Source organism: Siphateles boraxobius, unplaced genomic scaffold (assembly GCF_051911475.1).
Source record: "Siphateles boraxobius isolate OS27281-9 unplaced genomic scaffold, OSU_SipBor_1 46, whole genome shotgun sequence".
Classification (NCBI taxonomy): Eukaryota; Metazoa; Chordata; class Actinopteri; order Cypriniformes; family Leuciscidae; genus Siphateles; species Siphateles boraxobius.
In genome coordinates this window covers 16,960,518-16,984,292 of record NW_027509097.1, presented here as the reverse complement: position 1 = coordinate 16,984,292, position 23,775 = coordinate 16,960,518, and the positions used below count along the sequence as shown (strand labels likewise).

At 35.9% G+C, this 23,775-nt stretch overlaps 4 protein-coding genes across 4 annotated transcripts in view; all 4 read left to right on the top strand.

The window, feature by feature from the left end:
• The window catches only part of shisa9a (shisa family member 9a), a 736,130-nt gene that overhangs the window by 399,524 nt on the left and 312,831 nt on the right, over positions 1–23,775 (top strand). The window lies entirely within an intron of this gene.
• On the top strand, positions 252–12,095 carry lcmt1 (leucine carboxyl methyltransferase 1). Its single transcript, XM_077201090.1, has 11 exons — positions 252–620; positions 963–1,054; positions 1,144–1,265; positions 1,477–1,553; positions 7,105–7,166; positions 7,262–7,364; positions 9,606–9,726; positions 10,733–10,834; positions 11,303–11,394; positions 11,517–11,614; positions 11,708–12,095. The coding sequence occupies exons 1-11, from the start codon at positions 535–537 to the stop codon at positions 11,728–11,730; spliced, it is 978 nt and encodes a 325-aa protein (XP_077057205.1). The 5' UTR covers positions 252–534; the 3' UTR covers positions 11,731–12,095.
• On the top strand, positions 13,677–18,116 carry aqp8a.1 (aquaporin 8a, tandem duplicate 1). The gene is made up of 5 exons (XM_077201089.1): positions 13,677–14,063; positions 14,458–14,584; positions 14,735–14,949; positions 17,472–17,606; positions 17,843–18,116. Exons 1-5 carry the CDS (start codon positions 13,804–13,806, stop codon positions 17,883–17,885), a joined length of 780 nt encoding a protein of 259 aa, XP_077057204.1. The 5' UTR covers positions 13,677–13,803; the 3' UTR covers positions 17,886–18,116.
• On the top strand, positions 19,773–22,336 carry aqp8a.2 (aquaporin 8a, tandem duplicate 2). Its single transcript, XM_077201274.1, has 5 exons — positions 19,773–20,083; positions 20,402–20,528; positions 20,622–20,836; positions 21,925–22,059; positions 22,159–22,336. The coding sequence occupies exons 1-5, from the start codon at positions 19,824–19,826 to the stop codon at positions 22,199–22,201; spliced, it is 780 nt and encodes a 259-aa protein (XP_077057389.1). The 5' UTR covers positions 19,773–19,823; the 3' UTR covers positions 22,202–22,336.

The following is a 23,775-nucleotide window of genomic DNA, read 5'->3' as shown; positions in this document are numbered from 1 at the left end:
TTAACGTGATAGAACCTCATATCCTTGACGTCTAATATCTATACATTTGCAACGGGACATTTCCCGTTTTCATTAACCTGAGTGAGGCAGGGGTGTTATTGTGAGCAATAATATAAAACAACACCATTTATTAAAGGACTCTTCGAGCGATTTGCATCAGCGCAAACATCTGTAGACCAACCAATGTAAATGCTACACATAAATGTGAATTAAATTGACTGTCATGCGCAGTAAGCTCTTGTCGCCACTTCGAGATGTATTATGGGAAAGTTTCGTCAGCGGAAATAGATGTAAACATTTGATAGACAACCGAAGCGCTTGGTGCAGTTCTGTTTATGTTATGCCGCTGTAAAAAACAATATGCTTGTTTCAAATAAATGTGTTTGAAAAATATTTAAAGAATTTGTTGATAATCTTGGCAATGAAATATTGAATCCTTGGCTGTTGCGGTTTTCGAAACCCGGTCAGATTAGCTAACATTTAGCCTTTGTGTTTTGCAATAATTCTCACGTTGCTTCAAATCTGCAACTGTCCATGGCATCCAAACAGCCATATACATATTCTGACACGGCTGATGAAGCCGTCAGAGCAACTTGCGACGACGCATCGATATGCAAAAGGTAGCACCGATTGCAAACACAGTGATCCGAAATAAAATTATTAAACATAATTTTCGCGTGTGTAAAATGCTGTGCTTCCCTCATGAGATTCTAGCACAATGTTAATGAGCATCATAGTATCACCAAATAGGCAAAATATTGTATTACAGTCGTGGTTGAGCACAATGTTGCAGACATGATTGATTTTATATAATAATGTATTACTTAAAATTCTTTCATTATTTAGGCTACATATAGGTCAGCAACATTTGCTGTAGTTATACATGTCGTATGCCATTTATGTGAAATAATAAAAAAAATATTTATTGAATTTAACCGTATAGTTATCATTCTGCTTTATAGGTTTGCTACCAGTAAAGGTTACTGGACTGACCTCTACGCCCAGTATTTTGTGAGGCAAGTAGGTGAACGTAAAGCACCTGAGATCAACAGAGGTAAGATTGTTTAAATATCTCCACCTGCTGGTCAATTTTTGCAGCTGCGTTTAAAATAATTTGCTTTTATTCATATTATTGTGTTGTAGGTTATTATAGTCGTGTCAAAGGGGTGAATCTCCTTCTCGATGCTTTTCTTGAGAAGACGCAATGTGACTGCCAGGTGGTGAATCTTGGGGCTGGACTGGATACCACTTTTTGGAGATTAAAGGTTGTTGTTTTTTATTATTAATTTTGAGATCCAATAATAATAGTTTTATACGTATATATATATATATATATATATATATATATATATATATATATATATATATATATATATAATAAGGAATAATGTGTGTTCTTCCACAGACTAATAATACATCATTCTTGAAAATCAATCAAAGAAAAGTATTTTTTTAATGTGTATTTTTAATTCTTAGGATGAAAACATTATGCCGAAAAAGTTTTTTGAAGTTGACTTCCCAACGATTGTTGCTAGAAAAATACACCACATCAAGTAAGGTGTTGTTACTCTTATAATATTGTTATTGTTTTTATTTTTTCAATAATTTGCTTATTGACATTAACATGAATGATTTTGTAAGCATAGTATGTTCTTTTAGTCATATTCCTCTAGAGGGAGACAGTGTCTCTGATGAATAGTTTAGGGACCCTCTGTCTAGCCATGTCCACCCTCCAAAGCAATGGTTCTATTGTTTATCTATCATCATTTTTGTATTAAATGTATCGGTCCTTTGGTGCTCTTTATTATTTTAAAGTATCCCATGAATTAATACTCTTCGATTGCTGTTATTAATATTAATTACTATTCATGTCCGGAGGATGTTTTGTCATGAGTGATTTGATGTTTTTCAGTGGTCAGTGGAAACTGCTGTAGGCACAGCTGTGAAATATACACATTTAGCTGACTCTTATCCAAAGTGACTTGCTATAGAGTGGTGCAGTTATGTCATCAATGGCTTTTTTCAATTTATGAGTAAAATATGGTCTGTGCTGTAAATATAACTTGACATTATTTTGATGTTTTGTATACTGCACACACTCACACCCCAAACGTTCTTATCTGGTTACTCATTAGAAACATACGTTTTCAAAAATAAACAAAATTCGCTCTTTCGGTGTGGGTGTGTTATTTACTTTGTAAAACAAAATATTATCAAGCTATGTTTACCACAGACCTTATTTTGTAAAAATATATTGCACAAAATAGAAAAACGAATCCGAATATTGCTATCAGAATAGCAAACAGCCTGGTCACGGATATAATAAGTGAAATAATAAGCGCGCAGCAAAAAATTAAAAACGCAATTAAAAAATAACAAACATGAATCTAAACTTTAAACACACTTAAAATTATTTTGCTCAAAACTGAAAAATGAATGCAAATCACACACAAAATTATGTTTCATTGGTTATATTACTCTGTTTTTTGTGCTCTCATGCTCATATTTAAAAATGTTGTATGCTTATGATATTCCCTTTCGAGGTTGGTCTCACGCGGTGTTTTGCAGAGTGCGAGCTCAATGCAATTCAGTGTAACAGTCGAGAGCTTCCCCGTGCCCCGTCCCCTGGGCCGTGGATCGCTCTTCCGCCCTGTCTGTGTTTAGAGACGTCCTGCCTGCGGCCAGTTTACCGCCCTCGCCACAGCAGAGGCCGCTGCAAGATCCAGACTCTCCTGACCAAGCAGGCAGTAGAAGTGGTATCCGGAGCAATGTCAGCGTGCTCTGTACAGCCACTTCTTTCTCGTTACGAAAAAGGATGGTGACTTGCGTCCGATTTTGGCCGCTGAATCGAGCCCTAGTGTAGCGCTCGTTAAAGATGACCACTGTAAAGCAGATCCTCCACTGGTTTATAGTGGTGGAACCGAAGGACGCTTACTTTCACATCCAAATAGCCCCTCATCACAGGCGCTATTTGAGATTTGTGTTTGAAGGAGACGCATACCAGTTCAAAGTCCTGCCGTTTGGACGGGCTCTGGCTCCACGTACGTTCACAAAGTGTGTGAATGCAGTGCTTTCCCCCTTGAGACTCAGTGGGATGCACATTCTAAATGATCTTGATGACTGGCTTCTCAATCCATCATATTCCTGGGGATGATGCTGGATTCGCAATCGATGGTTCCGACCATACTCAATGCTCTGTCCGCGTTTGTACAGGACAGAGCCGTTCCTCTGAAGTAATTTCAGACACTGCTAGCAGAGCCGGTCCGAGCCTTTTGGGGGCCCTAAGCAGAATTTGATTTGGGGGCCCCTCCCACTACGCAAAGTCACATGTGCTTGACGATTATTGACACAAATGTCACGCAATAATGATACATTATAAATGAATACAGTGAGGTTATGTATTAATACAAAATAAATATTAAATAAATAATAGATGCCTACTTAAATAAAAAAGTTGAAACTTTTACTTTACTCTTTTACTAACTCTTTGAAACTTCTTAAAACAAACTGCCTCAAAACGTATGTAAAATAAATTATTTGCAAAAAATAATGACAAAACTGAGAAATCAGAAACATAATAAGAACAAGGGTTCAACAATGACAATTATTGTTGAAAACTGTAAAAAATATTATTATTATTTCTCAACTGTCTCAATACAGTGTAACTGTCCTCAAAATATTTTTTATTATTATTATTGTAACAGACTTTGTTGGATTGTACATGACAGAATCCAACAAAGTCTGTTACTATAATACCGGTAATGATGTACTGGCGCTCGTTGTATGTGTGTATGCAATCTATTTTTCCCCTCGGGGCTTGCCGTAGATTGGAATTGGTCGTGCGCACTTGGTACTGGAGAGTCGCGGGGTTTTGGAGTTAGTGATCTGATGTGTGGTATAATAAAGTGGATAAGAGTTCAAACTGCTATGTTTATTATTTATTCAAACTGCTCCCCTTACACCTAGAAGGTTAAGTTCCCCTGCGGTTATTTTCTCCAACTTAAACCGATACCGTGACTATGCGCAGTTGCGCACGAATTGTCTATGCACTCGCGAGGTGTCTAGATTATGCGCATGACTTAAACGCTGGCAGACACAGCAGCATTTGTTGGCAGGTATATTGATCATGAAATCAGAATTTTCTTGTCTTGAATTATTCATTCATTCATTCATATTCATTCATTCATTTATGTCACTTGTTTAAGTCATCTAAAAAAAACAAAAAAATGTAAACTCGATTGGGGGGCCCCAAGCAGCCGCTTAGTGCGCTTATGCCTCGGGCCGGCCCTGACTGCTAGGGCTAATGGCAGCTGCAGCCTCAGTTTGCCACTTGAGTTTGTTGTACATGAGGCCACTCCAACTTTGGCTGAAAGATCGTGTTCCGTGGAGAGTGTGTAAAGTGGGGAGAATGTGCGTTGTGGTATGGACAGGACCATGTACGACCAGGGGATCAGGATGGGCAGAGTGGTCAGATGGATGGTGGTCACTACAGATGCATCGTTAAACAGCTGGACAGCCCTTTTACGATGGCATGCCAATTTTTGGCAACTGGACGAGCGCCCGGAAGCGATGGCATATAAACTGCCTGGAATTGAAGGCTGTTCATCTGGCTCTGCGGGAATTTCTGCCATTCGCGAGAGACTGTCATGTTCTCATTCGAACAAACAATACTGCGGTGGGGGCGTACATCAATCACCAGGGAGGGAGGTGTAATTTGGCATCCCATCAGAGGCTGACAGAACGCTTCCTCTTATGGGCGGACCAGCAATTCCTCTTGATACGGGCAGTTCATGTGCTAGGCTGAATTGCGGAGCGGACATGCTGTCCAGAGAGGGCGTTGTTCACAGGAAGTAGAGGCTGCACCAACAGACGGTGTGCTTGAGTGTCTTTGACAAAGCGGAAGTTGACCTCTTTGACACAGAGGAGAATGTCCACTACTGCCTTCTGTTCTTCTCTCTGACTTGGCTGGGGATGCATTGTCGAACCGCTGGAAGAGAAAATATGCTTTCCCTCCAGTGAAGACAATGGCCCTAGTGTAAAGTCAGAAACGATTTAGGTGCAATTTAAGTGAACTTATTCGGGGTGACTGGAGGAGAGAGGTGTTTCGAGCGGCGAATCTGTTGCGTCAGAGGAAAAAAGCTACGAAGACCATCGAAAACAGCCGATGAAGCACGGAAGAGAAGAAAGCTTGCACTGAAAGTTGATCAGGCTGGACAAGAGAATAAAAAAGCACTCATCCTAAAAGAATCACGATGCGAGGAGTGTGAAATCAAATAAGTGTCTTCTGAAAAAAGGGATTACTGTAACTAAAGAGAGTTCAGAGTGAAAGGACAAAAAGATTGAAAAGCACATCAGTGACGAGTCAACCCAAGACACTGATGGTTATCAATCTAATCTGAACCTAATTTGTGGCTAATTTGAACCTAAACTGCCAAGTTAACTATCTTCAGTCAAAGATAGTCAACAGATTTTAAAAGACTTTTTGAAGAAACAAGTGTATTCTATGGCAAAGAATGTTTCAGTAACTCGATATGTATTTTAATGACGTTAAAATGGTGTAATATTTAAGAATTTGTTTATGTACTTACCATTTGTTTCGAGTGCAGTGTGCTTGCCGTGAGAGCCCGCCCACATGCTCTTCTGATTGGCTGTGACCTTTGGTTGATTTTGTCGCATTTCGTAGTCACGTCTGGTGCGTGGACAGACAAGTTGCAGGAATATGAACGCATCATGTGTGGTTAGGACATGGTGTAAAGCAGACGATGGATCTACTTCAAACGTCACAACTACCAAAACAACGTGTCTACACCAGACACGAGCGGCGAAAAAAACAACAAATAGAAACCATTGTAATCAGTGATGCTGCTGTCTACACTGGATGTGACGCGACAAATTCCCGACAATAAACTGATGCGTTCTATTTTGCGTTCTATTCGCCCAACTTCTGACAAAAAGAAACAAATGGATTTGAAATGTTCGTTTGAGGCTGTCCAATGCAGTGTCTAGCTGTTAAAGCGCAGTGCAAAGAAAATATGACGATGCATATCTCGCCCTCAGATTCACCAGTACAACACAGTGTGTTGTGGGCCTCAAAATATTAGCTTCTGAGAGTTTTAATGTGGGTGCATGTAGGTGGGTGGGGCTTGAAAATATTTTCCTGTACAAAAGGGGCTGGCAGAAAAAGTTTGGGAACCACTGCAATAGAGAAACATAAGTAGTTTTTCAGAGCAAACAAAATTTATAGTGTACAATGCCAGGTTTATTAGAAAACTAGACTATGAAACAAGCTAGACCAGAGGTGAAATGCAAAGAAGAGGAAGATTTTTATGTCTGTGTAAAGTGCCTTGGTTTAAGAGTGTTAGTGGCATATAGTACATAAATACACAATCCTGACCCTCATTGCATTAGATAACAGAATACCAAAGTGTCATCTGCAAACAAATGATACTAGACCTTTTCTCACAACCATTTTTTGCAGTTGCCTGTAACTAACTGGTGTTGTATAAAGTCTGTTCCCCTCAAGTTTAAACAAAAAGTGTCCAAATTGTTTGAGTAATATTTGTATATTTTTGAGACTACTCTACAGTATAACACCGAGAGATGCTAAAGGCCTATATATTGTCACCATTATCTTCAGTTCATGCCTTCCTTTGTTGATTTTCCCGCCAAAATCTATCACCATGGACACTAACACCATTTATCACAGCTGTTCGTCCTTTTAGTCAATCATCACAGTGTATTTAAGTTCCTCCCTCAGTTTGTCAGAAGTTGTTTGTGTTTGACACATCTGATTAAACTTCATACATATTTGTTAATCCTTCGTGTGACATATATATGTGCAGAACAGTTTTCAGAGTTCAAACTTGTATTTTTCATGTGGACTTATTGCAAGTTGTTTGATGATATGAATTACTTTGATGATAGAAATCTGAAAACTGATAATGATCACCGAGATAAAAGTCCTGTTTTTCATAAAACAATCGAGTAAATGATTAACTTAAATCTATCTATCTATCTATCTATCTATCTATCTATCTATCTATCTATCTATCTATCTATCTATCTATCTATCTATCTATCTATCTATCTATCTATCTATCACAGGACAAAACCTCCACTATCGAAACCTTTGATTGAGACGCACTCCACTGATTCACTCCTTCTAGGTATTGAAATCAAATTATGATGTTACACAGAGCATTTTGTGTGGTTACCTTTTCCACTGTAACCTCTCATCTGTTCAACTTTGTCTTTTTGACAGATGGTCACAGCCTGGACTCGGACAGATATTGTATTATCAGTGCTGATCTACGAGACCTCCCAACTTTAGAAGACAAACTAAAAAAGTTCCAGATAAATCCAGAGTACGTACTGTAATATCACAACCTTGGCTGAGTTAAAAAATAAATTCAATGTTTTTTTCAATGTTACTATTACACTGCATATTTGTCTTATCAACATTCAAGATTATATAGTAATGGCAGTTATAACATCAGGACGAGCCTCTCTTATCTTTATCTTTCTGCAAGGTTCACACGTTTAATTCTTTGGCTCGGTCACATGCGAGAGTTGTATAATGTTGAGACTAAAATTAACAGCTGGTGGAACGTTGTGTATCAAAACAATAGGATTTTGAGATATAATTTGTCTTACTAGAAAGTGAACCTCACAATTCTGTGCATCCTACATAGGGTTGATCCATCCTGTTTGGCCTCCCAATAGGATTTGCACGCATCTGTTGTTTTGTTTTCGTGCATCTGTTGATGCCCCTGACGACAATAGTACACTTGGGAGCATTTAGAGTTTCCTTAGATGCGTCAAAAAGTACACGTTTTCTTTGATGTGATCTGATGAGACCCGAAGGAAGCTACCGTCCTAGAAGGTGTATGACATCAATGGCATCATTTCCAAGGTCTCTTACCTTGAGTTTTTTTGGTTTCTTTTGCTTGTTTTTTTTGCAACTTCCTGTTCAGTCCACCCTAACGTGGCGTCTTGACGTTTACCAGCTTGCCTGCAAATCCCATCAGTGTCTCGCTTGCTAAATGAAAAAAAAAAGTCTGGAAAATCTATTGTCATAGCATGCGAACCACTCTTCCAATAACATGATTTCCTGCTTTTTACTTTTAGATATTACCTTAATTATTCTGCTTCCAGGAACAAACATCTTGTTTAATGCATGAACTGATTAAATTGTGATGTTCTTGATAGAAAAAAATGCAGCCTATCTTGAATTCCAAAGAAGAACATTTCAAAAAAAAATCTACTGCAGGAAATATAATTTGGGAACACTTAAAAATAAGATTTCATTCATTGACATTCGTTAATGCATTGGGTATATAATCAACTAACAACTTTTTACCATTCAAAAATTTGGGGTCTGTAAGATTTGTTTTATGTTTTTGAAGGAAGTCTCTTATGTTCACCAGATCTGCATTTATTTAATCAAAAATACAGTAAAAAAAAAACATCAATATTGTGAAATATTATAATTTTAAAAATAACTGTTTTCTGTTTTAACACATTTTAAAATTGTAAAGCTAAATTATCAGCATCATTACTACAGTCTTCAGTGTCACATGATACTTCAAATCATTCTAACATGCTGATTTGGTGCTTAAGAAACTTTGCTTATTGAAACAGCTGTTCTGCTATATTCTGTAATTTTGTGGAAACTGATACATTTTTTCAGGTTTCTTTGAATAGAATGTAAAAAAAACAGCTTTTACTTTACATTAATCTTTTGTAACATTACGAGTTCTTCTCAAACGGAAGGCTGCGTCCTAGGAAGGCTGCATATCTCGGCTGCCGCTGAAGGCCAACTCAATATGAAGGAACCTTGGAAGGCAGACTTTGTTTTGCGGCCTTCATTCAGCTAATTTTGAAGGATGCATCAAGTGTATCCTTTGCATCCTTCAGTCACCCACAATCCTTTGCACACATTCCAATTCACGGAAAAAGATCTGATGGAAAACGAGTGGGCCCTGAGTTCAAAATAATGTTTTCAGAGATGAAGGTATGTTATCTTTTGTCTTGGTGTTAATGAATCACTTAACAACACTAAACTGCCAATAAAGTAAGCCACTGGGAGGCCGCAGACGGTTGTCATTCACTGCATTGCATTATTAGAAAGCCAGTTAATGTGATGAATTTTCATGCAAAGTATTTTTCAAAAATTAAGTTTTAATAGTATTTTCGTGCCGTGACCGTGGAGGTGTAGCCTTGCGCACTGACTAGACCATCTAATTCTAGCGTTTAATGCTGAGGAAAACTCTAGCCTACAAGCCTTCGATGGACTGGAGAAGGAAGAACACACAGTCAGCATCACTAGGATGCAGCCTTCTGTTTGAGCAGCACCCTATAAATATCCTTACTATCGCTTTTGATCAATTTAATGCATCTTTACAACTAAAATGCCTCAGTATGTATTTAGATGTATTTTAGTAACATTATCCTAGATTAATAAATGTTGTAAAAAGTACTGCTGTTAGCCTCTATTTAGAGGAAGCTTAATCATAGGATGGGTGTTTTAAAGGAACACTTCCCAACCATTGATATGAGCTGAAGGATTATGATTAATAACAGTATTCCTGCTTCTGTCCACCCAGGTTGCCCACTCTTTTTCTGTCTGAATGTGTACTGGTTTACATGACCCCTGAGCAGTCCTCCAAACTGGTGCACTGGGTGGCAGACACCTTCCCTACGGCCATGTTCATTAATTACGAACAGGTGAGTTAATATCATAAGCTGCCTTGTTATAACAATCCTCGTTTCGATTTTTTAAATTCAAAATGTTCAGTTGATCTTGATAGAACAGGTTGTCTGCGGGACTTAAAAAGGTTTTTATAAAGTCTCAATTCACAAATGAAGAGCTTAAAAAGGTCTTAAATCAGCAAAAATTCTTAATTTCATGTATGGAATCATTCATGTATTGGAATGACATGTAATTAATATCTTCGTCAGTAATTTTGTCCTGTTTTCCAATTTAAACATCTAATAACAAATCATATTTGCTCTTGTTTTAATCATAAACTCACTTTATTTTGATACATTTCACAGAAAACAAGACATTTATGTCATTTTTATCTCCAGTCAATGCATCTTGATTTGCATTGGAGAACAAGACAAAAATACTGATAAAGAACATTACTTTTTTCCTGAGTGATCAGAAGGTACAGTAAAAGGTATTTCCATATACTAGTGGAAACTTGCCTATACTAGTGTTTGAAAGCAGAGGCATTCCAGCTACTTTTTTGGTAAAATTATAAAAAGTAATGGATATATGAAGCAGATACAACTTGTGTTTTTCTCCCTATGCATTTACAATTAGAGAACATATTAACATATTGTATTTATTCCTTAAAGTTTCTTTACTTGGTCTTAAAAACCTCTTCAATTTACCTTCATAAAACCTACAGAAACCTTATAGAATTTGATGAGAAGTGTTTTAATTCATACTGTGGTCACAGATTGTTTTTTTTATTTCTGCAAATGTGAGCACAGTTTAAGACCTTTTTTTTATCCAGATGCTTTTATCCAAAGTGATTTATATTACTTTCAAGGTATACTTTTCCATTTTATCAGTTCTTGTGTTCCCTGGGTATCGAACCTATGACCTTGTCATTGCTAGCGCAATGCCATTCTCTACTGTTTAAGCTACAGAAAAGCATGTAAATGTAAAAACATAAACTATAAAGTATTTGTGAGCTCTTGCTAACTATCCAAATCTTTTAAGGTGAACATGAATGATCGCTTCGGGCACATCATGATTGAGAATCTGCAGAGACGGCAGTGCAATCTGGCTGGGGTGGATCTGTGTCAGTCTTTGGACTCTCAAGTATTACGCTCTCACATTTTAGGACCACCGTTAACTTTCTAGCTCTTTACTCATAATGTCCTTCTAAGAAATTGTACAGCAGGAGCTGTCAGATTGAATGATTGTTGATTGTTCTTCTCCATACAGTAAAATAGTGTCTTGCTATGTACAATCAAAACATTACACTGGGTGGTAGTGCTTGGAATTCAAAGTTGTTTTCCTGCTCAACATACAATGGGTCATCAAGACTCAGGAAAACAGCGCAGTTAAGCTCGGGTCATTGTTTACTGCCACCACCCCCAACACTTCAGTCTCACAAAAGCAGTATCAGTGCAACTCTCTCAAGGTTACCACCACCACGGTGACCTTCTGTAGACACCTCAGCAAATCTGCTCCGCTTCACCTTTTTAAATATTTCATTTTCAGCTAACATTTATTTCGAGAAATGGTTTTAGTTTTAGTAACAACAATGTGTGTTTGTTTGCACAGAAAGACCGCTTTCTGTCGGCAGGCTGGGAAAGTGTTAACGCACTGGACATGATGACGGTCTACAGCATGCTTCCTCAGGAAGATGTATCTAGGTACTCAAGCCAACACTTATGTACAGTTGTAATCAAGTGTATGTTTATAACTGTACAACCTGTGCTGGGAAAGATTGAGATTGTAATCTCTGCAATGGCTTTCTTTTGTTTTACAATCACAGAATTGAACGCCTGGAGTTTTTAGACGAAAGGGAACTTCTCCAACAGCTTCTTCAACACTACTGCATCTGCTGGGCCGTAAAAGATAAGCTCAGTTTAGGTGAGGCTTCCAGTTTACCCAATTAACGTCATTCTAGAGTTCATTGGACAGTTTGACGTCACTTGTAAACTAATAGCGGACTTCTCTTTTCAGGCCTGTCTCAAATTGGGTTTTAAACGTCAATGGGGACTTGGTTGTAAAAGTTTCTTTTGAAACAACATGACCAGGAGTCAGAGGACAGGAAAAGGAAGTAATTTATATCTTTATTTCCATTTTTGAGGGCAATAAAAATGGAGACTGCTGGCATAAGTGTCTTTTCTTCTGTTTTACTTGTCTCCTTCTGTCTCTCATGTGACTGTGTCTCACTGAAGTGCCATTTAATATTTAATTCAGGCCATAGCCATTATTAAACCATTGTGAAACATTCATGCGATCACAAAAAATTATATTTCTTTTACTTATGACTTATTTTGTTAGTTGGCTTCAGTATGAATATTTATGAACAGTGATAATGATGAATAAAGACAATTAAGTGTATAAAGTGATCTTTAAGTGCATGATTTATTGTTACTTTAGGATACCTTTGATTTGAAACCATTTTATTTTTCATCTATGCTTTGTGTAAATTACTGGATCAAAAAATCACATTTTTGTAAGCAGCACTCAAATAAAAAAGTTATGAAATGCCTAGACTTTTACATAGAGAACACAAATGAAAAATAATATAATTAAACATATGAAACAGTTTGCTTGTTATATTTACAATATTTAAAAAACAGAATAGCAACTATTTAAATTACTTTTCAATGAGTAATGTCGCCAGAAATGTAATTATAAATAAATTAAATTTTACATTATGCTTGCAATAATTATCTGTATACTATGCAACATAATATATTTATTATTTTAAAAATAAAATAATTTAATACAATATTTTTATGTTTTATTTAAAATGTTGCTATTAAATTTATCTATTTGATTAAAATGTAGTTATAAAGTTCACTGATATTATTGGTATAGGACGAATATTAAAAAAATAAGCACATTTCTTTTCTCTGAAAGCTCATAAGTTGTACATTTTGACATGCCATGGCATTTCTTCAGACTGTACACTACTAAAATTTTGAGGTCAGTAAAATTTCTCTTTAAAAAAAGAAAAATAAATGAATGAATACTTTTATTCTGCAAGGATGCATTAAATTGATAAAAAAAATGAGAGAAAGACATTTATAATGTTACGAAGGATTTCGGTTTTTAATAAATGCTGTTCTATTGAACTTTCTATTCATCAAAAAGAATCACAGGAACAAAAATATATCACTGTTTCCACAAATATATTATTCATGTTTTCAACATGGATAATAATAGGAAATGTTTCTTGAACACCAAATCATATTTATTCAAATATATATTCAAATAGATAACAGTTATTTTATATGGTATTAATACTTAACAACTATTTGTACTGTATCTTTGATTAAATAAATGCAGGCCTTAGTGAGCACAGAGACTTCTTTAAAAAGCATTAAAAACTTAAACAGACCCTACACTTTTGAATGGTTGTGAATGTTTTTCAAACGTCACAAATACTCACCAGGAAGTAGTTTTAGAAAACAAAAGGCGATTAAAAGAGACAAAAAAAGGAAATGTTTCCTCTTTAGCCGTCAACGCCAGGCATCCTGCAGTCTTTCTCTGTATTCATTTTTGTCAGTGAGTCCCTTAAGAGAAACATTAACCCAAAGCGACCTTGTGCTGTTATTTACTGCCACAGGAACACTGATTTGATGCATGAGAATGAGAGCAGATGAAATGCAGATTTAAAAAAAACAAAAAGTACTGCAGGCCATGCTGAAATGCACAGCGATCTATAATATGCCATTAGATTTACAAAGTTTGGAAAACTGCATTAACTCTAATCAATTCAGTTGCATAAGACAGTCGAGAAGACCTTGAGTGACATGAGAGTTTGTGCTCTTTTTATTGTCCTCAGTTGTGTAATAGCAGTTTGGTGGATGATAAGCTATATCCTGAACCCGTCACACCCCCCCCCCCCCCCCCCCCCCCCCCCCCCCAAACAATGCTCTCCACTGCTGTAATTGTAGAGTGTTTTTCCCAAGCCACCAAGAGTGATGACAAAGGAGACTGTTGGCCCGCCTTACCACCACTCCACCCCATCCTCTGTCCACCTTTATCAGTAGAAAGCTGCAGTGTCCGTGTGCACAGAACACCTGAAGCTTCATACAGACAAAATGACCTCAGTGGAGTCCAAAGCAGATCTCTTTACAGTAGCCACAGACGATGGAGGGGACAGCCATCAGAACACGCAGAAAAAGTCCTTCTTTGAGCACTACATCCAGCCGTGCCTGGCAGAGATCCTTGGCTCCACTCTCTTCATGTTCGTGGGCTGTGTGTCGGTCATGGGGAACGTGGGCATCAGTGGGAGCATCCAGCCCGCACTGGCACATGGACTAGCATTGGCCATAGCAATTGCCATATTTGGAGAAATCAGGTAAATGCCTTATGTTTTGTGTTCTTGAGTTATGAAATGGCTAGACTTTTAAACAGTGGAAACAAATAAAAAATAATACATTATATTATAAAACTATGTCTATGATCCTATTTATATTATATTCTTGTTATATTTACAATATTTAGTTTTCCATCAATATTTAGAATATCAATTTTGTTTAGATTTCAGTCAGTATTGAAAAATAAATTAAATGTTACATTATGCATGCATTAATATGTGATTACTACGCAAAATAATATATTTTATTTTTATTATTTTAAAAAATAAAATGAAAATATGTGAATAAATTATTTAATTTTTTTTTATTTAACCAAGTTCTTTCTTGTAGGAATTCTTTTCATGGTTGATCTTATGATGTCATCTTGTTTCCCAGCGGTGGTCACTTCAATCCGGCCGTGTCTGTGTGTGTTTACCTCATCGGAGGAATGGAACTGATGCTCCTTGTGCCATACGTGCTCTCACAGATGTTAGGTGGAGTGATTGCTGCCGGCCTTGCCAAAGTATGTGTGCAAGCTTCTTCTTCTCGATATTTGTAACTTTGTTTGTGCCTTATTGCTCAAACTGCTGGAAGTATACAGTCTTTTACACTTTTGACAATGCAATATAAACCTTGCATATAGAATACATATAAACCTTTTCTTATTCTTTAGGCTGTCACCACGAATGAGGCATTTGGAAATGCAACTGGAGCAGCGTTTGATGCCGTTCAGTCCTCTCACGGCGTTGGCTCTGCGACTATGGCAGAGATGATAATGACGCTTTTTTTGACTATAGTTGTCAGCATGGGTGCCGTAAACGGAAGGACTCGAAGTCATCTCGCTCCCTTCTGCATTGGACTCACCGTGACTGCAAATATTTTGGCTGGGTAGGAAACTAATATTTCACACCAAGGCACAAACAAATTATACAGCCTACTGTACAGAATACTTTGCCACACTAAATTTTAAAAGAAGAAAACAAATCTGGTCTAGTGTTTTTAGGCCATAAAGAGCATTTGAGTTAAATATTTAACAATAGGAAAGACTGGAAACAATTGTTTAAACATCTATGTCTGCATCTATACCTCGAGTCTCTTTCATATAATATTCCTATATATATCTGATACAAATGAAAGTAGTTCTTCTTTGAATTCTACTTATATCTGAACAGTTTTTTTATTGGCTTTGAGACTATTTTCACAAGTAAGGTGTACATTTTCAAAACTCTTCAAAACTGATCACACTTGTAACACATCTTGTCATTCTTTCTAAACCTGATCTCATGCTTTCATTCTACATAATCATTGTTTCAAAACACAAGATCATTGTGATATGTAATGAGAACGTTTGGTTTAATCACTGAAACACAACAGTATGATCTTCTTTCAATTTAGTACTTTTAACAATCAGTTCATTCAATAGCAAACAATGCAAGATACATGCTTTAAATCTCCCTTGTTGCTAAAATAATTACAGTAATACAGGCTACAGATGCCACATTAGAAAATACACTTACATTACCTAACTTATGTAACTGAATACATACAGTTTGTAATAGTATCTATCAAGTGTGTTATCAAAATGTCTGATGAAGTTATGAAATGGCCATTAGGTTTTGTGCTAGAATAGAGTTTGCTGGCAATATAGTAAATGTTCTCACTTTGCCATATGACTGTATCTATACTATGAGTTACAGTAATGTGGCAGTCTCTACCATGGTAATCTGTTACAGTATCGCATGGCATACTGTCATGTAAAATGTTACACTGTCATTAACTGTTTCCTCTCCCTTGTATTCCATCCTGCTCTTCACAATTTGTTCACAAATTGCAAATCTCTCTCTCTCTCTCTCTCTCTCTCTCTCTCTCTCTCTCTCTCTTCTCATACACACACACATATGCACACACATGTGCGTGCACACACTTTGAACATAGTGGTTATCATCTAAGATAAATCACTTATCATTATGTAAAATATTTCATTACATTTGGTAATACATATCGGAAATTGCAAACAAGTTATATAGAAACTATTTATATAGAATCAATATCTATAGAAATCTAATAAGTACCAAATAATTCATTTATTAACCATCAAGTTCAGTTGGTTTAAATAATAGACAAATGTATTAAACTGAACGAGAGGAAATGAAAATCAAAAGTTTGATTGTAAGAGCTTTATGAAAGGCAGTTACTGTGAATGAAACAATTATATAGATGCAATACTTATTTTGTGTTGTGAAACTAATACTTTGTAATTGAATTGAATGTATGATGAAATGTTTAAAAACTTTTGCACTTTTGATGACCTGTTGTGATACTAAGAGTTTTCAAAATTTACTAATTACTTGTGAAAATTACACCAAAGCAATAAAAACCCCCTGTAGTGTCAAGTACAACGAGTCCAAAGACACAGTACACAGTACTGTAACACAACTGTTTTACAACAACATGGACTTTTAGATATGTTGTACATTGTAATTAAAAATGCTGATTTCATTTAAAAAAAAAAAACATACAGGAAACATATTAATTTATATCAGCAAATAAAACGAAAAGATAGAGAACAAATGCAGTCTAACAACTCTAAACATGTTTTGTTTATGTTTATAATGTTTACATGTTATATAGACTGTTGCTGTATAGTATAATTCTAATATTATAATTTTTTATATTATATTTTTAATTTAATTACATTATAATTATCCATATTATAAAACTTGACTTGGTGGATCCTTATTGCTGAAACTTCCTATGATTTGCTTTAAAAAAATATAAATCTAGAAATATTATGGCTGGCAGACAGGGAGTATATACTTCTACATTCTGCCAAAAAATGAACTATAGAAATATAATAATTATATAATACTATTAATTACTACTACTACTACTGATAGCAATAATACTGTTTCTACCATTTAACAACCATTAACATTATTTTAAAAAAAAAATCTAATTATTAACTAGATTTTACTTGAATTTTTTTGTACTGCTGTCCCCTGACTCCCCTCGGGGTGATGTTAATGTATGATAGTGATTTTAACCCGCCAACCCCAGTAGCTCATCTCTAATCAGTGAAACCGATTATGTTTTATCTTATTCCGTTACTCCCTGATCTCCCCTAACTGTCATCATGTTTCTTGCGCTTTTATAAGCAGATGTTTTCTCACAAGTCGCTACACTTGTTTCAAAGTGGAGAATGAGGTGCCTTTGAGGAACATGGCAACCAAACAAACAGGAAATCACAGGATATTTTACAGGAAACAAAGACACCAGGAGCCTTAGAATAATAATGGCAAAAGGAAATATTAATTCCTAACTCTAAAATGTGCTGACATGCTGTATTTGGGGTCATTTTTTCAGTTATGAGAAACTCTGATTTAACTGATTTTGTCTTGCATGTCAAACAGGGGTGGAATATCAGGAGCATGTATGAATCCAGCACGGGCCTTTGGGCCAGCGATAGTGTCCGGTCACTGGACGTACCACTGGATATATTGGGTGGGACCTTTGTCTGGTGCTTTGGTCACTGTCAGCCTTGTGAGGTATTCTTGCAACTCACGTTTTCTTTACACAATGAATGATTTTCTTCATTTAGGAGGAGTATAATGTCATTAAGTGAATCAGCTTAAACAATATATGACTACTTATTTAATTTTGAAGCCATTCATATTAAAACAAGAGTTAATATTTGATATGGGTTTTATGTGATTATAGCATAAAACTTTTAATCTTAATATGTGAGTATAAGTATACTGATCAATTGCTTGATTCATTCTAGGCTGATAATGGGAGACAAGAAGATTCGTGTTATTTTCAAATGATGGAGATGAAGGACCTCGGAGGATCCTGCAATGTTGCAAGCTTTTTAAATTCAAGATTATTTGTAAAGCATTGTATGATATTGTCAAACATTTATATTAGTGGTTTTCTAAACTTTCTATATTCTGATGCTTCATTGTCTCTTTGACAAATGTATTTGTTTTTTTAGTTTTATAGCCTGCCATTATGTATTCTGATGATTTATGTTAATAAGCATAAAGTCTTTTCTTAGATATTGCCTGAATGTATTTCCTCACTTTACAATATGTAAATATGTAGCACCCCTATATTTATATATATATATTTATATATATACACACACACACACACACACACACACACACTGACACAAACACTCCTGGCCAAAAAAATAAAAAAAATAAAAATGGGCCAAGTCAAAATATTAGTAGTCTTTTAATGGTCTTAACCATTTTAATCACAAATCACTGGTCAGGAAATTGCACAAATGCTGTAGATAAAGTAAATTAGCACAGAATTTAGTGCATTTGCTTACATTTGACCAATTTCTTTACTAACATAATTTGTGGTTAAGAAAATTAAAAGCCATTTTATTTAGCCCAATTTTTTATTTTATTTTTTCCCAGGAGTGTGTGTGTATATATATATATATATATATATATATATATACACACACAGTATATACACACACACAGTAGTGGACTAAAGAGATGTCCGGAGGGTATATTGGTTTTTAATCACTGTTAGTTGATTTAAGCACATTTTCGTACAAATTCATCAAAAAGCACCAAATTTGGCACAGATCTATTGGATTTGGCCGCCATCTTGGTATCAGGGACCATTGGCTCGGGCGCCATTGCTAAATCATTTCAGTATGCCCTCAGCTACATCTGTGCCAAATTTGGAGCTTGTAGATAAATTTGCGCAAACAATGGGATGTAATGCACAATACTACAGCCCAAACTGCTATTTTTGACATCGGCCATATTGGAATTGGAGGATCGAGGGGTCCAGATATACTGGGTCATAAATATAAACATTCCTATGTGTTTCCCATGATCAATTAAGCTGAAAAAACATATCAAGTTTGTATTTGTAACTCATGTGGTTCAAAAGTTATAGCCGGAACCCTTTTCGGGCAGCGGCCATATTGGATTTGGCCGCCATCTTGGCTCCGAGGGTCGCTGGCTCCGGCGCCCTACCTAAATCATTTCGGTATGACCTGAGCCACATCTGTGCCAAATTTGGTGCTTTTAGATGAATTTGCCCGAAAGTACCTATTTATGTGCTTGAGGCCCCCAACTACATCAAAATATGAGGAAAATATTTTTCAATATTTTTTTATTTTTTAAATATGAGGGAGGAACAAAACTCCACACTTGGTTAAGGTATTTATCTAAACCTTAATCTTATACATATTCTTTTTAATTTAGAAATAATAATACAAATGTACTCAAATATATTAATATAATTATTAATAAATAATAATAAATAAAACAACATATCACACTTCAGCATATAATATGCTCAAAGTTCACCTTGAAGAGTCCATGTGCTGTTTTTATTATGCCATTTGGGTGATAGCATTTACAGCCAAGGTCCGTTATCACACACTTGACATGCAAATCAATAACACAGATATAATAGTGGAAAACAAACTGTCCAAATGTGAAGCCACTTACATCTGATAAGGGAAGAAACATCCATTGATCTAAATCTAGACTGACAATGTCTATGCTTATACCTCACAGTTATTGTTGAAACTTTCCAGATCTTTTCATTGTCTCTTGGTTGTACAGTATGTGGCTGCTGTATCCTTCATAATAATCCTATGATAATATATCAGTCTTTCAAGGATATAAGAGTGATTTATGGTGAAACAAGTCAACTTGGCTCTTTTATCATAGTGCTTCCCTCTGCCACACAGTCACAAAGTTACTCATTGCACTTGATGGTGCACAATGTCAGTGGAAGTAGAGAAGCTTGAGCTCAAAGAGCTGGACAAAACTTTGCTGAAGAAGAATGAATCCTCACCCAAAACTCAGAGCAAGTATGAAAGAATAATCCAGCCATGTGTTGCCGAGCTGGTAGGCACAATGTTTTTTGTCTTCATTGGCTGCGTGTCTGTCATTGAAAATGTGGAGGCAGCAGGAAGACTACAGCCAGCACTAGCACATGGTTTAGCAGTGGCTGTGCTGGTGGAATGTATGGCAGAAATCAGGTAAGAATCTTTTATTTTAATGTGTCCTTGTTACGTATAATTATTCATTAAAGTACTGTGTATAACAACATACTGTACACTGATTAGGGTTATTTGCAAGTAATTATGCATAATATAGCCCCTGCTGTTATTATTATACGTAGGATATGTAAGGACAAATCAAATAAAGTGTTACAGTTTTTTTATATACATATTTTTATGCACTTCTTTTGATTTGTTCAAATTATTTTTGAGTGCTGAAGGGGATTTTTCTGAATCCCTTTCTGAAAGCAAACGAGTTTATATCACACCTGAATAATTTTTTCTCTCTCCATGCAGCGGATCACATTTCAACCCTCCGTTCACCATCGCAATCTGGTTGTGTGGTGGACTTCAGCTGACGATGGTTGTTCCCTACCTTATCAGTCAGATTATCGGAGGTGTGCTGGGAGCTGCAATGTCAAAGGTGTGAAAAAGAATACACTTAATACAACAACAGAAAATAATATTGTTGGTTAGGCTACAGAAAAAAGTGCTCAACAGAGAATGTATTTTCAAGGTTATGACATCACACGAGAACTACATTAATGCTACCGGAGCGGCCTTTGCTGTTCTGAAGTCTGATGAGCAGCTGGGGAAGGTTGTGTTTGCTGAAATGGCCATGACATGTCTAGTAACCATGGTAGTCCTGATGGGGGCAGTCAATGGAAAGAGCAAAAGCCCCATGGTGCCCTTCATGGCGGGCTGCACTGTTATCGTCAATATTCTGGCAGGGTGAGTCTTGAACTAGCGAATCTATACCAAAATCAAGATCAAATGGAGTTAACAAGTTTTTGACCAGCGAATGTCTGAGGCCTACGTATTTTGCCCGTCATTAAACTGCCAGACCTGAGGCAGTATTGCATTAGGTTTGCAACTTATAAACGTATAGGCCTACATATTATTGTGGCTATATGGGTCTCAGTTTTTTGTCATTTTTCCAAAATTTCGTGTTATAAAAGATGAAGTGCTATGACGAGGCTATTAAGACAGTATTGGCTATAACTATTGGCTATTGACAGTATTGGCTATATTCTTTGTTGCATTGCAAACAAGCAGAGATGTCCAAACTGTGTGCAATGTGATGATAGAGGGGGGGAGGATTAATGTGAGGTTTGACTGAAAGTTTGAATATCAAATGGAGATACGAGGTTTAGTCTGAACTTGAAGCTCTTTTTAAAGGGTTACTAAACCCCTGGTCACAGCCTGACTCCACCCACTAGCAATATTGGAAAAATGCTGGAAAAGTGGGCAGAGCCCAGCGGTGGGGGTGCGTGCACCTGAGAAGCATCTCTCTGTAGGCAAGGGCGTGGTTAGCTGGTACCCTCTGACGTCAGAGGGTACCACAACTTCCAATAGGAAAATTCAACTGCAGTAGCCACCGTTCAACATGAAGAGGGCAGCACTCAGACGTTTTTACACCTTACATTGTCGGATTAAAACACTTTAAACCCAAATGTCAAAAAATGTTCTCGAATCAATGACCAGCATTTATGAAGCTCCATTCTTACAGATCATAAACTAAAAAAAGTTGTTTTAGTGTTTAGTTACCTTTTAATACTTTTCATTGGTTAAATATTTGCAAAACCCACAGACAGAGTAAAGGCCCAATAGTAGGCCCTAATGATTTATTGGGGGTATAAATAATGATTTACAAATTACATTTAATTCTCCTCATTGTAATTCTTCATTGTAATTGCTGAGAATGGCATTTTTAGTATGTAGTATGTGTTTTGTATGTAGACTACATAACATTTCTGCTTTGCTAATGCTATAATAGAATTTGAATCTGTATGAATAATCTATGCTGTTTTATTTAATAGAGGAGATGTTTCTGGTACCTGTCTGAACCCTGCAAGAGCTTTTGGACCTGCATTGATAGCTAACCACTGGTCTTATCATTGGGTTTATTGGGTCGGTCCGATAGGGGGAGGTCTGGTGGCTGCTGCTCTCGTGAGGTTGGTTTGCCTTGGTATTAAATACGCCATATTTCCTTGTTTAGGTCTGGCAAGAAATAATTTTTTACAGCAGACTGTAACTTTATTATTTTTTCACAGGCTTCTGCTTGGAGATGAGAAGACACGAGTTATAATGAAATGATATTGGAGCACATCAGCATGCAAAGCCTCTCAATTCATGATGCTATTATTACTTCTAAACACTAAATATTTCATGTCTAACTTATTGCAATTAGATTTAAAACTGTGGCTTACTGTGCTTGCCTTTTATCACAAATGACCAACCCTTTTTCTTTTTTTCCAGCAGATGTCAGTATGATAATGTTTCACGTAAAATGATTTATCTCAGACGGTATTTAGAATTCACTCGAAATAAAATGTATTCCATTTTTTTATTTTATCAGTGTGTGTGTTTAAAAGTATTGCACATGTCAACATTAATACTGTTGGAGCATTTCCTGTATTCAGCTTCAAAACAAGTTTCTGTGTAAACCATCAATCAAATGTCTACATTTTTTTATTTTTGGTATAGACACCATATACCATCAAAATCGATTATATGGATAATTATATATAATAAGAAGATGAATAACGAATAATTGTAGGCTATATTATTATTATAATGATTATTATTATTATTATTTTGAACTGAATTATGTGTGTTTTATTCTTGTTTTTTAATTGAATAAATATGGGAGACCTAGTTTTTACAAGTTGTCACAATAACTATACTCATAAAAATATGATGGGTTATTTTTTAACCCAAATGGTGGGTTCAGCTTGTTGAGCCATTTTATTTGGTAATTTTGTATGATTTTTTACCCAAGTGCTGGTTAATATGTTGGGTCAGTATAACATAAAGTTGCCAAGGCTGCTCCTGCCACTTCATTTTCTTAATGTTTTATGATTGTCAAAGAATGAATTGCCATTGAATAAAAAATATTTTAAATGAATTTTCCTTATAGCTATAGTTATAACAGTTTTTAGAGCCTATATCATTATATAAAATTAATAACCTTTGATATCAAGTTGTGTGACATTATTTTTTAAAAACAGCCCAGCTAATGGTTTATTGTGTAATGTTTGAATGTATAAAAGTTGGGTCAAAATAACCCATGTCTTCAATATTTAACCAGCACTGGGTTGCCAAAGCCCAACCATGGTCGTTTTTAACCCAGTTTTTTAGAGTGTAAATTTCAGTGTAAAGTTCTGTCATATTTGACTATTTTCAATGTAAATTTTCGAGAGATCTTTTCAGCAGACTTACTTTTATGCCGAATAGCAGTGTCGGTCTGCGCGTGGTGTTTGTTCTGCATGTGGCTCTTTGATGAGTGTTGTTGTTGTTGTTGTTTTTCTTTTCAGACAATCAAGATATCAGCTTTGAATGACCGTAAATGCCCTTCCAAGAATTTCTCACGTGACTCAAAGCTGCTTGCGCGTCTCAATCAGTTGATTTCATTTAATTATTTGACGGGTTTTTATCTTCTATTTTTTTTAACTTATTTTTTTTTTGCTCTATATTGCAATGTAGGCCTAGGTTATTTATATTTAGGTACATATAAATTGTAGTGGATCAAAACCTTTCTTCAAAGTTACATTAATTTTTTAACAGGCTATAGCTTATAGGCCTATACATTCATTTGTATATAAAAATATATATATATATATATATATATATATATATATATATATATATATATATATATATATATATAT